At 36.3% G+C, this 14,753-nt stretch overlaps 1 protein-coding gene across 1 annotated transcript in view; it reads right to left on the reverse strand.

The window, feature by feature from the left end:
• Positions 1–1,541, reverse strand: part of LOC127697042 (complement factor H-related protein 2-like) — a 58,737-nt gene extending 57,196 nt beyond the window's left edge. Inside the window, 1 exon segment of the mRNA XM_052199919.1 lies at positions 1,469–1,541. Coding sequence (XP_052055879.1) covers positions 1,469–1,541 — 73 coding nt within the window.
• Positions 1,542–14,753: the final 13,212 nt, after the last annotated feature.

A 14,753-nucleotide genomic window follows, 5' to 3' on the forward strand; every position in this document is an offset into this window, starting at 1 on the left:
GAGTGTGAGTTTGTGTGTGTGTGTGTATCTATGCTTTTGCCTGCTTGCCTGCCTGTTTGTTTGCTGATCTCTCATCTATTCACGAACTTCTCAGCTGATACTTCTTTATGACTTGTTTAATAAACTAAGTTAAAATTACAAATAAAATTGAGTGAATGTAGCTGTCTGTATTTTGGAATATATGTATATGTATATGCATATACATATGCATATGTATATGTATGTGTATGTGCATGTGCATGTGCATGTGCATGTACATGTACATGTACATGTATATGATGTATATGTATATGTATACATATATGTATATGTATATATTGAATGTATATGTATACAGCCTACTAAAGAGGCCATATATATATGTATATACACACACACACACACACCCACACACACACACACACACACACATATATATATATATATTCCTATATACAACCTACTCAAGAGGCCATTATTTAGAGAACAAGGAGGAATACATCAGATGGTTTATAGGAACAAAAGGGACAGGTAAATTATGACACACTATAAACTCAGAAAAAAATTAAAGTTAACAAGGAAACAAAGGTTTTCTGTTATTTGGCAGGATGAAATTTTTTCTCTTAATCTGTGACTATTTTCCCCAGATTACCTCTCAGTGAGACTTGGTAACCCAATAAAATGAGTTTAAATCTCAGAAATAATATTGAAAATTTGTTAGGGTGGATCTCAAGACAAAAATAGTGATCCTGTTCCTATTTTATCAGTTAATTGAGAACTGAATCACTCTCTAAATAACCCTTAATTATATGTGAAGATTAGCAAAAACAAAAAAAAGCAAAATAAAATCTTTCTGAAGCTTTTCAAGTACAGTGACTAAATTCTAGAATCCCACCACTTATTTAAATCATCATTTCTGATTCCATGGATGTGATAACAAAAATAACAGTATTCCTTATTGTCTTATATAAGATATTTACAGTTGGCAAAACGATAGATTTGGTTGAAATGGAAAAGGTTCCTCATTTTAATGACTATGAAGTTAAAAGGCATCTAATCTGTGAGAAGGAAAACAACCCCACACAGATTCAGGAATGTTTAGTGTCTGTGTCAAGTTTGTCTTTTCAGTGGCTCTGTTTATTTAAGTTTCAGTTCATTTTGAAAATTTATTGTGTTACATTTATTATTTTTGCATTTAAAAATATTATTTTTTGTTCTCTCTAAATTGTATTTTGAGGCTAATAAAACTTCCAAGTTTAGAAAACAGATGAAAGTAACCCCTTTTATTCAATTTCTCCTTTTAGTTGCCTAATAGAAACTATTTCCATAAGTAGACTGGCTTTTACACTTCAAAATGTTTATTTTTACTTAAAACATTTTGTAGTTTACTTTACATTTTAATGTTTTATTAAAAAGAAAATAAATTAAAAATATTTTCATATATAAAGCAGGATGTGTTTTTTATATTTCCGCATCTGTCTCTGCTTACCTTCACCTTTGGCAGTAAAGAACCATGAGGCTAGGAGGACAGTGGCTGAGAGCAGCAGACTATGGAACCCCATCTTCTAAAGCCTAGAGCACTCCAGTCCTGGTGGTGTTTCTGGGAACCCTATTGTTAAAACTGCTGTGCATGACGTTCTGTTTCAGTGCATTACTGGCAGCTAGTTTGGTAACTATCAAAGTTCACAAGAGGGGGAAAAACAAATAAACAATGTCCAATAGACATTTTACACTAACATTGAGCACTCACATTTACCATTTATGTAGTAATAAAATCATTTTTATTTTTATTTTTTAATTATTTTTGGTGCAAGTATCCTACACAATCAAACTAAAGTATTCAGAAAAGAAGAGGAGAGATTACATTTCTTTTTGCCTTTCTTATAGGCATAATAGTTGGTTAAGACTGTTGGTTGATTTTCTTCTTTGAAACCTTATATGGCAACTGTTGGTACCATGAAAGCTAGTCCTCAGGGAGGAGACTTTCAGAACAGTTCAGCTTGGGATGCTCTAGGTCCTACGATGAAGTACATTGTGCCTTCATCAAATTATCTTCCACCAAATGCAATACAAGTAGTCTGTTATGTTTTGGGTTATATAAGACAACCCTGACCAACAACTCACAAGAGTATGTTTCTTGCCTAATATTACTGTATTTATCAGATGGTCTTTGGTACTTGGAGGGTGCACTGTCAGCCTAGACTAGAAAATTTTATTTAATAATATCATAACATATTAATATATATCTATATATAATATCTATGTATATGATATATGTGTATATAGACTTACACAAATTAGCGTTCATTCTGAATGGTCAGGAGTTGATAATATGATTTGTTATCACTTTCCCATACATCTTTACTATTATTCTACCCTTTTCCCTCATGTATTTATTTCTTTCACCTCTTCCTCATTAGGGGCACCTTACTTATTTCCCTTTACCGTGTCAGATCATTTGTATCCTGCTTTCCACTGCTCACCCATCTTACTACTCTGACAATAGTCTGTCTTTACTTTCCTGCATTCTATAGTTACTTTGGGATGTAAACTCACATGTGAAGATTTAGAAGCAGGAGTCTTCAGTGCATGTGGACATGTTGTAAAGTCGCAATCTCAAGTCATTAGCTCATTTTTTTTGAGTGAAATTTTTGTTGATTTTATGGTTAATTTTGAAAACCCATTGTATACGCTGTACATTATTCCCCTATCCTATGAAGAGCTAGAAAACATTCTCTTCTAGTCTACAGGCTGGCTGTGCTCTTTGCTGATGGTTTCCTATCTTGTTTGAAAAGGCTTTGCTCTATAAAGGTCTTAAATTATACTTAATAATTGATCAGGATTTCAGTTTGTTGATAATCTTTAACTGAACTGTCAATATGTGTTAAAAATGCATTTTGAAAGAAAAATAGGTCAACCAAAATTGGATAAATGAATATATACTTCTTAAAAAAACAGAAAATAAAAAAAAACAACAAAAAACATGAACCATTTACTATAATGCAATCTTTTTATTGATTATCAATATTATTTTCTTTATTTTTGGAATGCTATCAGAAAACCATGGGTTAAAGTTACTTCTTCGATGAATCTACATTTACTTTCAAAAGTATGAAAGTTTCAGTCCAATGTTAAAGCCTTTGATGCTATTATCTATAGGATGAGAGGTAGCTTGGGAATTCTGTATAGATATCAAGTTATCCCAGCACTACTTATTTTCTTAGGATTATTTTGGCTAGTATCTTCATAGGAACATTATTTTTTAACCTAGTTCAGCAAACAATATAAAGGGTTGGAGTCTCTCTCTCTCTCTCTCTCTCTCTCTCTCTCTCTCTCTCTCTGTGTGTGTGTGTGTGTGTGTGTGTGTGCAATGATCTCTGGAAATCAACTTTTATTGCCTCTTCAGTTCTAGCATTAGTTACCTGTGCTGTTACATCCAAATTTTGATACAGAGTCTGGGTTTGCAACTTCAGATGATCATGCTTTTGTGGCAGACACTTTACTAAGTCACTCTACCTATTACCTATTCTTAGGTAATTTTGATTTCTGTGGTGAATGAAATTGCTTTTCGATATATTTCTCAGGAGAATCAGTATTCCCATGTTTTAAAATGGGATATTTGACTGCTGATTCTATATCCTGGTATGGTTCCACAATCATTCATCAAATATTACAATCTTCTGAAGGAGTCATCAGGGTCTTTCGTGTATACCATCACAGTATATGCAATTTAGGGTAATTTGCTGTGAGCTTCTCTTTCATGTTTTATTTTGTCTTAATGTATGGAATATTTCAAGTACCATATTCTTTAAGAGTGACAGCAATGTCTTACCCTAGTCTTACTTTGAATATCAGAAAAAAACATTTCTTTTTTCCCATTTAGTATATTGTTATATATTGTTTTGTATAGCCATTATTTTCTGCTGAGATCGAGATTCTAGATTCTTCTCTCTGTCCTTTTAAGACTTTTAGAGTGAAGGATATTGAACTCTGTATTGGACTTTTTAGTGTCTATTGGCATAACCACATGATTTTTCTTTAATTCTGTTATGTGTTGAAATGTAATGATGTATTTGCATTCACTGGTATAACATCTGCAATGAAAATATTTTGCAACCTTCAATTATTCTTTGTTCTGTACATTTAGTGTGTTTACTTATATGAAACAGGGTTAAAAATCTTTCCAGTTTTTATTTTTTATGCCTCTTATACCCAAAATGAATATCTTTCCCTTAATTTGTGTAATTTCTTGTGTAATTTGGCTAAAATATTTGTGATTTTGATCTGAATTTCTTCTGCTCTGTCTTTGTTTAATAAATTATATCTTTTCTTTCCACAGAGGTCCAGACTTCATGAATGTTCTATTTCTGGGGTTTTATTTAAATTTATCATTTTCTTTCCCAGAGTTGACTAACTCCTCCACCTTGTATTCAAGTCCTGATATTCTTGCTTCCACCTAATTGATTCTCCCTGTGACTCTTTCTGTTCAGCATTTTTGTTATGCTTAATACCATCTTTTATTTTTATTTGATACTTTCAGGATTTATATCTTTATTGCATTTTATTTCATAAATGACTTACTTTACTTATTTCATGCAACTGTTAATTTGTGGGTTTTTTTTGATACTTTTTCTATTATTTTGTAATACCCTCTTTGAGTTTTTCCTTAAACTTATTTAAAAATGTTACTTATTAAAAGATGAATTTTATATCCCCTGAACCATTGACATGCCTGCGAGCATGTGTGTGTGTGTGTGTGTGTGTGTGTGTGTAGGTATGTTTGGATAATTTTGACCACTTTTATGTGAGTGGTATAAAGGAAATGTTTACCCTCTGAAAGAGCAGTACATGCTGTTAACTGTTGCCCCATCTTCCAAACCTTTTAATTGCTAATTTGAATTCCTTGTCATCATGTCATCTAATTTGATGTCTTCAAGATGACAACTATCACAGTATTAATTTTGGAAGAGACATACTGTCAGGGTTGAAGAGGATTGGCCCTCATAGATTCATTTGTTGGGGTGCTTGGCACATAGGGAGTAGCACTACTAGGGTTATGGCTTTGTTGGAGGAAGTATGTCATTGTGTCTTTCATGTTTCCTATGCTCAAGTTCTGCCCTGTGACATAGTTCCCATCTACTGCTTTTAGATAAATATATATAATTCCTGGTGCCTCCAGCACTAAGTCTGCCTGTCCGTCTGCTGTCAACCTTCTCACCATGATGATAATGGATTAAACCTCTGAAAATATTAGCCAGCACCAATTAAATGTTTTCCTTTCTAAGAGCTGCCCTGGTTAGGTTGTCTGTTCACAATAAAACCCTAACTAAGACATATATCATCCTTAGTTTTTCTGTATTGATGTTTTTCAATGGGACCTGGGCATCAGGGGTTAGGTCCATAGTTGTAACTTTTAGTAATATTATGTGTCTCACATTCATTGGGTGGTATTTGATGTAATTCACCTTGGCAGATATTGTTAACAGCTAATGGTGATTCAGGTTCATATATGGGACTGCTCACTGCTGATATGTAATTGTGGAATCAGAAGTTTGAGTTAGCCTGGGCAAGGTAAACCTCACTACATGAAAGGACATTCTGCAACTGTAGCCGCCCAGCAGCCACGGGTGAACTGGGTTTACCTGAAAGAAGGTCTGCAAATGAAAAGAGCAGGAAGGGCGAGAGAAGAATGAAGTCAAGATGAGGTTCTGATCAAGGCTAAACATTTAACAGTCAGCACTGCGTTCATAAAGGGAAACCCCACAGAACCCATCCTTTGTTTCAGCCAGAGTAAGTTGCAAAGCAAGGTCAGCACCGACAGCCTAATCTTCCAAGTTCCCATGGGAACCAATATGTGTAGCCAAGGCAGATGACTCCATCTAGGCCTATAAGGTCCTTGGTGGCAAGCGCTCAAGGACTGTTCAGCTTGCTCAAGGCTGGGAAAGACCTACTGGGAGGGCCACATAAAATCTGAAGTCACTGAGTCTGGCTTGAACATATACAGATACTGTGCATGCTGCTACAATCGCTTTAGGTTCTTGTACCTATGAATCCTGCTGTGTCTGGAAGAAACACTGTTTCCTTGGTGCCATATATCCCCTCTGGTTCTTATACTCTTTCTACTACATAGCTCCTGAGAGGAGGGTTTAGTGAAGACATCCCATTTCAAATGATTCCCAAGAAGAAGGAAGGAGAGGCCCCTGGTCCTGGAAAAGGCTCAATGCAACAGTGCAGGGGAATTCCAGGATAGGGAAGCGGAAGGTGGTTGATTGGGGAACAGGGAGAGGGGACAGGGCTTATGGGACTTTTGGGGAGGGGGGAACCAGGAAAGGGGAAATCATTTAAGTTTAAATAAAGAATAAATCTAACAAAAAAGGAGTACATGATCCAAAAGTCCTCATACCTTGCACATTGTCCACCTGAAAAACCTCTGCTTTAGTTCCCATATAACACAAGAAGTGGTTTTCTACTTTTAACTGAGCAAGGCACTTAAATCTGTGTATAGCAGAATGTACTTTGAAAGTCATTTCTGTGTTTAGAAAGGAAAGTGAATATAGGCTCCCACTACTAATGAAAAAACAATTGACATAGTTTGCAAAAAGAAAAAAAATAGTTTTATTCAATAAAGTCTCATTGGGCATACTAACCACATGGTCAGCAGCGGACAGCAAACACAACCACACTCAATGGTATCTTAGTATACATTTATCTTGCATTTCTTTGGATATTTCTTTTGTCTAATTGGTATTTTTGACTTTTTATGGTTTACAATATTGTGTTTTTATGGTCTTGTTTTTTTGTATACTTTAATCAGTTTTGTTTCTTTTCTTTGTTGTTTCTTTGATTTTATTCTTTTGCCTATTTGTTTGTTTTCTAAAAAGAGAAAAAATGTTCGTGGATTTGGTGTATGTGAAGGATATGGGACAAGTTTGGCTGAAAAAACCATGATCAATATAATGTAAGACATTTTTAAATTAAATATATCAGGGTCTCACTACTTTATCAAAGATGTTAAGATTGGAGGTGAGAGAAGAAAGGTAATGCATGTGACCAGTAGGGCAGAAAGACTCTCAGACAGCATAGGATATCAAATGACAAAGGGAGGGAGATCAAAGGGCTTCTTTTTAGTATTCCAAGGACTCAGATGCAGGTTATCAAACAACAGGATTTGAGATTCCAGGATTGTGACAAGCTTCCTGTGATACATGCACATGGCTATAAAGACTCAGGATACAGATGCTGATGCTCACATTGCATGGATATGGGATTGCCAGGAGGCTAGAATAAAAACCTAATTATTTTTTTAAAGATGGGTTCCATTGTGTAGCATAGGAACTATCCTGGAGAATGTTTTATATGCTTGTGGGAATGATGTGCTCCCTGCTCTTTTTACTTTGCTCTGCATCTATCTGACAGGTTCAATTTTTATATTCAATATTAGTATAAATTGTGTCAGATTAATTTTACAACTTTGTAAATGACATTATTTTAAAGATCAAGACAATATGCATAAAATACTGTTCACTTCTAGTGTTGTTGCACAGTGTTTCTGTCTGTCTGATTAATACAAATTTAAAATAAGGCTATAGAAAACGCTGATAGTTAAGGTATCTAAGTGGATTTCTACCTTTAGGTGTATAAATACATTTTTTATAAGTTTATATACTAAGTATATATAAGTATAAGGTATATATAAATATACATATACCTACTTGTTTGCTATATTTAATGAATTGATTTTATAATTACACCTTCATTGAGGTTTTCTTTTTATAGTTTTTAAGACCTATTTTGTCTGATGTTAGTTACCATAGTGCTGTCTTTGCTTCCCAATCCATTGATTGTCTTTGTCATTCCTCTTTCATAGTCTACTAGGAATTCTCCTTACCATCTGTATGTTGCTTCTATAGCACCTTTATGATGATAAAGATGATGTGGATTGCCAGATTATTGGGTTAGGATGTTCTTTTCTCACTAATGGTGTTAATGCCTTTACAAAGAAAGCTAATTGCCTTTCCTTGCCAAGGTGCAACCAGAAAGCAAAATCTATGAAAGGGACGGCAAGCCCTGCCTGGTCTGACATAAAATCTTATGCCACCACTTTACACAGGCCATCTTGTAGAACTTCATGCCATGACTGCCTTTTCAGCTAGGACATCCAGTTTATCCAGTAACTTCACAACTGTTAAACACAATTACTTTAAGAAAGTACTTTTGCATCGCTTCTCAGCCTTTTGGCTAAGCTCAAGTGTATTAAAGTACTTTTCCTACTAACAGTAAACATTTCATTGAAGTTTCAATAATTTGTCTTTTAACTATCCAATTTCATATATTAAAAAGATATGGGATATCTACCCAATTTGATTCCATCATGTATACTTGTAGTTTTATCATAAATAGTTTTCTACATTGAAAAGCTTAATGTCTTTAGACATCTTTCCTTCAAACCAATCATTATTTTAGAAGTTCATACACAAAATGTTTCTTAGATTTATTTATTATTTATTTGTTTATTTATTTATTACTACAAAAGAAGTGCGTAATACTTACTTATATTCATTATTAATGTAAAGTGTGACAGTTTTGTTGTTTCATGTTTGTGAAATAGTACTAATTCGAGGACTGAGACAATACATCTTCCATTCACTGCAAAACAGAGATTGAAATACAAAGGAATGCGAATGATTGGAGCAACTTCAGAAAGTGCTGGATTAAAACAGACACTGAAGAAGTTGCTTCTATTTTCTTGCCATTGATTTTGTGGTAGGACACATCCCATTTGGATTAAGAGTTTTGAGTTCACTGTTTTTGCATTTTTGACAACTGTCTCTCAAGTCCAAATTAATCTCCATTTGTCAACAGAAGCTTGTACTTACGGAAGAAACAAGTTAATTCTTCAAATGTAACTTGAAACTTGCAATGTGAACACACCTTCAAAACAAAGGATCATTTATAAAGTCTACTAATAGCTGTAACTTATTTTGAGCAAGTGGGATATTTGATTTGACCATCAGTGCATTTTGTACGAAGGTCAGGTGATCCTTGTGCCTTTTGATATCCAGTTTTACACACAAATTCAACATAATCCCCTGACTGGACATAAATCTTTCTATTTTCTATCCACTTGAGAATTATGTTCTGTCGTTCCATAATTTCTTTTGTTAATACACATGCATCTGAAAGAAAATTTATGAAAAGTGTTAATTAAGTGATACATAAATCTATAGAAAATCAATTTTCAAGCATTGTTTCCTCAAGTATTTTAAAAACCTATATAAAATAGGTACATAGACTCCAGTCCTGAGGCCTCTGGCGGGAGCCCACAACTCTCTCTGCTTCCGGATCCAGATCAGCCTGAGCAGCAACATCACATCTCCAGGTCCTGCAAGAGGCAAGAGGGGCTTCTGGGTGGCCAGCGGGGAGAAGTCGGTGTGCTCCGGTGAATCCAGCGGGCCCCAGCGGGAGCCTTTGGGTGTCTGCTTCGGGATCTGAACAGCCTGGGCAACAGCACCCTGTCTCCAGGCAGTGCAGGAGGTAAGCTGTGCACCAGAGGACACCTGGGAAGGGGCAGCTTGCACTGGTGAGTCCAGCATTGACAAGACCAACTAACACCAGTGAGAGCTAGATGGCAAAAGGCAAACGCAGGAACGTCACTAACAGAAATCAAGGCAATATGGCAACATCTGAACCGAATTCTCCTCTACCAGCATGTCCTGCATACCCCATCACACCAGTAAAACAAGATTTGGATTTAAAATCACTGGTCATGATGCTGGTACAGGAACACATGAAGGACATACTTAAAGAAATTCAGGAAAAAATGGATCAAAAGTTAGAAGCCCTTGCAAGGGAAACACAAAAATCATTGAAAGAAATTCAGGAGAATACAAAAGCCAATAATGAGGAAACGCAAAAAACACTTAAAGAAATACAGGAGAACTTTGGTCAACAGGCTGAGGTCATGAAAGAGGAAACACAAAAAGCTCTTAAAGAATTACAGGAAAGCACAAACAAGCAAGTGAAGGAGCTGAGCAAAACCATCCAGGATCTAAAATCAGAAGTAGAAACAACTAAGAAAACTCAAAGGGAGACAACTTTGGAGATAGAAAGCCTTGGGAAGAAATCAGTGGACATAGATGCAAATATCAACAACAGAATACAAGAGATAGAAGAAAGAATCTCAGATGCTGAAGATTCCATAGAAACCATGGACTCAACAGTTAAAGAAAATGCAAAATGCAAAAAGCTTGTAACCCAAAATATCCAGGAAATCCAGGACACAATGAGAAGACCAAACCTAAGGATTATAGGCATAGATGAGAGTGAAGATTTACAACTTAAAGGGCCAGCAAATATCTTCAATAAAATTATGGAAGAAAACTTCCCTAACCTAGAGAAAGAGATGCCCATGAATATACAAGAAGCCTACAGAACTCCAAACAGACTGGACCAGAACAGAAATACTTTCCGTCACATAATAATCAAAACACCAAATGTTCTAAACAAAGAAAGAATATCAAAGGCAGTAAGAGAAAAAGGCCAAGTAACATATAAAGGAAGACCTATCAGAATCACAGCAGACATTTCACCTGAGACTATGAAGGCTAAAAGATCCTGGGCAGATCTCATGCAGACTCTAAGAGAACACAAATGCCAGCAAAAACTACTATACCCAGCAAAACTCTCAATCACCATAGATGGAGAAACTAAGATATTCCATGACAAAACCAAGTTTACCCAATATCTATCCAGAAACCCAGCCCTGCAAATGATAATAGGAGGAAAACACCAATACAAGGAGGGAAACTTCACCCTGGAAAAAGCAAGATAGTAACCTTTCATCAAACCCAAAAGAAGTTAACCAATCAAATTTAAAAAATAACGTCAAAAATGACAGGAAGTAACAATCACTATTCCTTAATATCTCTTAACATCAATGGACTTAATGCCCCAATAAAAAGACATAGAGTAATCGACTGGATACGTAAACAGGACCCTACGATTTGATGCTTACAGGAAACACACCTCAGGGTCAAAGACAAACACTACCTTAGAGTCAAAGGCTGGAAGACAATTTTACAAGGAAATGGCCTCAGGAAACAAGCTGGAGTAGCCATTTTAATATCAGATAAAATTGACTTTCAACCCAAAGTCATCAAAAGAGACTCTGAGGGACACTTCTTGCTGGTCAAAGGAAAAATACAACAAGAAGAACTCTCAATCCTGAACATCTATTCTCCAAATGCAAGGGCACCCTCTTTCGTAAAAGAAACTTTATTAAAGCTCAAAGCACACATTGCACCTAACACAATAATTGTGGATGACTTCAACACTGCACTTTCCTCAATGGACCGATCAGGAAAGCAGAAACTAAACAGGGACACAATGAAACTAATTGAAGCTTTGGACCAATTAGATTTAGCAGAGATATATATAGAACATTCTATACTAAAGCAAAAGAATATACCTTTTTCTCAGCACCTCATGGTACCTTCTCCTAAATCGACCATATAATTGGTCACAAGACAGACCTCAACAAATATAAGAAGATCAAACTAATCCCATGCCTCCTATCAGATCACTATGGAGTAAAAGTGGTCTTGAATAAGAACAAAAACAACAGAAAACCCACATACACATGGAAACTGAACAATATTCTACTCAATGATACCTTGGTCAAGGAAGAAATAATGAAAGAAATTAAAGAGTTTTTAGAACACAATGAAAATGAAGACACAACTTACCCAAATCTATGGGACACAATGAAAGCAGTGCTAAGAGAAACTTAGCCCTGAGTGCCTCCAAAAAGAAAATGGAGAGAGCATACATTACCAGCTTAATGACACACCTGAAAGCCCTGGAACCAAAAGAAGGTATTTCACCCAGGAGGAGTAGAAGACAGAAAATCATCAAACTCAGGGCTGAAATCAATCAAGTAGAAACAAAGAGGACCATACAAAGAATCAACAAAACCGGGAGCTGGTTCTTTGAGAAAATCAACAAGATAGATAAACCCTTAGCCAGACTGACCAAAGGGCACAGAGAAAGTATCCAAATTAACAAACTTAGAAATGAAAGGGGAGATATAACAACAGAAACTGAGGAAATCCAAAAAAATCATCAGATCCTACTACAAGAGCATGTACTCAACACAACTGGAGAATATGGAGGAAATGGACAATTTCCTTGACAGATACCAAATACCAAAATTAAATCAGGACCAAATAGATCAGCTAAACAGTCCCATAATGCCTAAAGAAATAGAAGGAGTCATAGAAAGTCTTCCAACCAAAAAAAGCAAAGGACCAGATGGTTTCAGTGCAGAAATCTATCAGACCTTCAAAGAAGAGTTAACACCAATACTCTTCAAACTATTCCACAAAATAGAAACAGAAGGAACCCTACCCAATTCCTCCAAAAAGCCACAATTACGCTGATACCAAAACCACACAAAGATCCAACAAAGAAAGAGAACTTCAGACAAATTTCCCTTATGAACATCGATGCAAAAATACTCAATAAAATTCTTGCCAACCGAATCCAAGAACACATCAAAACGATCATCCACCTTGATCAAGTAGGCTTTATCCCAGGAATGCAGGGTTGGTTGAATATACTGAAATCCATCAATGCAATCCACTACATAAACAAACTCAAAGAAAAAAACCACATGGTCATTTCATTGGATGCTGAAAATGCATTTGACAAAATTCAGCATCCTTTCATGCTTAAAGTCTTGGAAAGAACAGGAATTCAAGGCCCATACCTAAACATAGTAAAAGCAATATACAGCAAACCGGTAGCCAGCATCAAACTAAATGGAGAGAAACTTGAAGCAACCCCACTAAAATCAGGGACTAGACAAGGCTGCCCCCTTTCTCCTTATCTTTTCAATATTGTACTTGAGGTACTAGCTCGGGCAATTCTACAACATAAGGAGGTCAAAGGGATACAAATTGGAAAGGAAGAAATCAAACTATCATTATTTGCAGACGACATGATAATATACCTAAGTGACCCCAAAAACTCCACTAGAGAGCTCCTACAGCTGATAAACAACTTCAGCAAAGTGGCAGGTTATAAAATAAACTCATGCAAATCAGTGGCCTTCCTATACTCAAAGGATAAGCAGGCTGAGAAAGAAATTAGGGAAATGACCCCCTTCACAATAGCCACAAACAGTATAAAGTATCTAGGGGTGACTCTTACCAAACATGTGAAAGATCTGTATGACAAGAACTTCAAGACTCTGAAGAAGGAAATGGAAGAAGACCTCAAAAAATGGGAAAACCTCCCATGCTCATGGATCGGTAGAATCAATATAGTTAAAATGGCCATTTTGCCAAAAGCAATATACAGATTCAGTGCAATACCCATCAAAATCCCAACTCAATTCTTCACAGAGTTAGAAAGAGCAATTATCAAATTCATCTGGAACAACAAAAAACCCAGGATAGCTAAAACTATTCTCAGCAACAAAAGAAATTCTGGGGGAATCAGTATCCCTGACCTCAAGCAATACTACAGAGCAATAGTGTTAAAAACTGCATGGTATTGGTACAGTGACAGGCAGGAGGATCAATGGAACAGGATTGAAGATCCAGAAATGAACCCACACACCTATGGCCACTTGATCCTCGACAAAGAGGCTGAAAACATCCAATGGAAAAAAGATAGCCTTTTCAACAAATGGTGCTTGTTCAGCTGGAGGTCAGCATGCAGAAGAATGCGAATTGATCCATCCTTGTCTCCTTGTACTAAGCTCAAATCCAAATGGATGAAGGACCTCCACATAAAGCCAGACACTCTGAAGCTAATAGAAAAGAAACTGGGGAAGACCCTTGAGGACATCGGTACAGGGAGAAAGTTTCTGAACAGAACACCAATAGCATATGCTCTAAGATCAAGACCTTATAGAATTACAAAGTTTCTGTAAGGCAAAGGACACCATCAAGAAGACAAATTGGCAACCAACAAATTGGGAAAAGATCTTCACCAATCCTACATCAGATAGAGAGCTAATATCCAATATATATAAAGAACTCAAGAAGTTAGACTCCAGAAAACCAAACAACCCTATTAAAAAATGGGGTACAGAGTTCAACAAAGAATTCTCACCTGAAGAACATTGGATGGCGGAGAAGCATCTTAAAAAATGCTCAACTCCATTAGTCATTAGGGAAATGCAAATCAAAACAACCCTGAGATTTCACCTTACACCAGTCAGAATGGCTAAGATTAAAAATTCAGGAGACAGCAGGTGTTGGAGAGGGTGTGGAGAAAGAGGAACACTCCTCCACTGCTGGTGGGGTTGCAAATTGGTACAACCACTCTCGAAATCAGTCTGGCGTTTCCTCCGAAAACTGGGCACCTCACTTCTGGAAGATCCTGCTATACCACTCCTGGGCATATACCCAGAGGATTCCCCATCAGGTAATAAGGATACATGCTCTACTATGTTCATAGCAGCCCTATTTATAATTGCCAGATGCTGGAAAGAACCCAGGTATCCCTCAACAGAAGAGTGGATGCAAAAAATGTGGTATATCTACACCATGGCGTACTATTCAGTCATTAGAAACAATGAATTCATGAAATTCTTAGGCAAATGGATGGAGGTAGAGAACATCATACTAAGTGAGGTAACCCAGACTCAAAAGGTGAATCATGGTATGCACTCACTAATAAGTGGATATTAACCTAGAAAACTGGAATACCCAAAACATAATCTACACATCAAATGAGGTACAAGAAGAACAGAGGCGTGGCCCCTT

Source organism: Apodemus sylvaticus, chromosome 12, assembly GCF_947179515.1.
Source record: "Apodemus sylvaticus chromosome 12, mApoSyl1.1, whole genome shotgun sequence".
Taxonomy (NCBI): Eukaryota; Metazoa; Chordata; class Mammalia; order Rodentia; family Muridae; genus Apodemus; species Apodemus sylvaticus.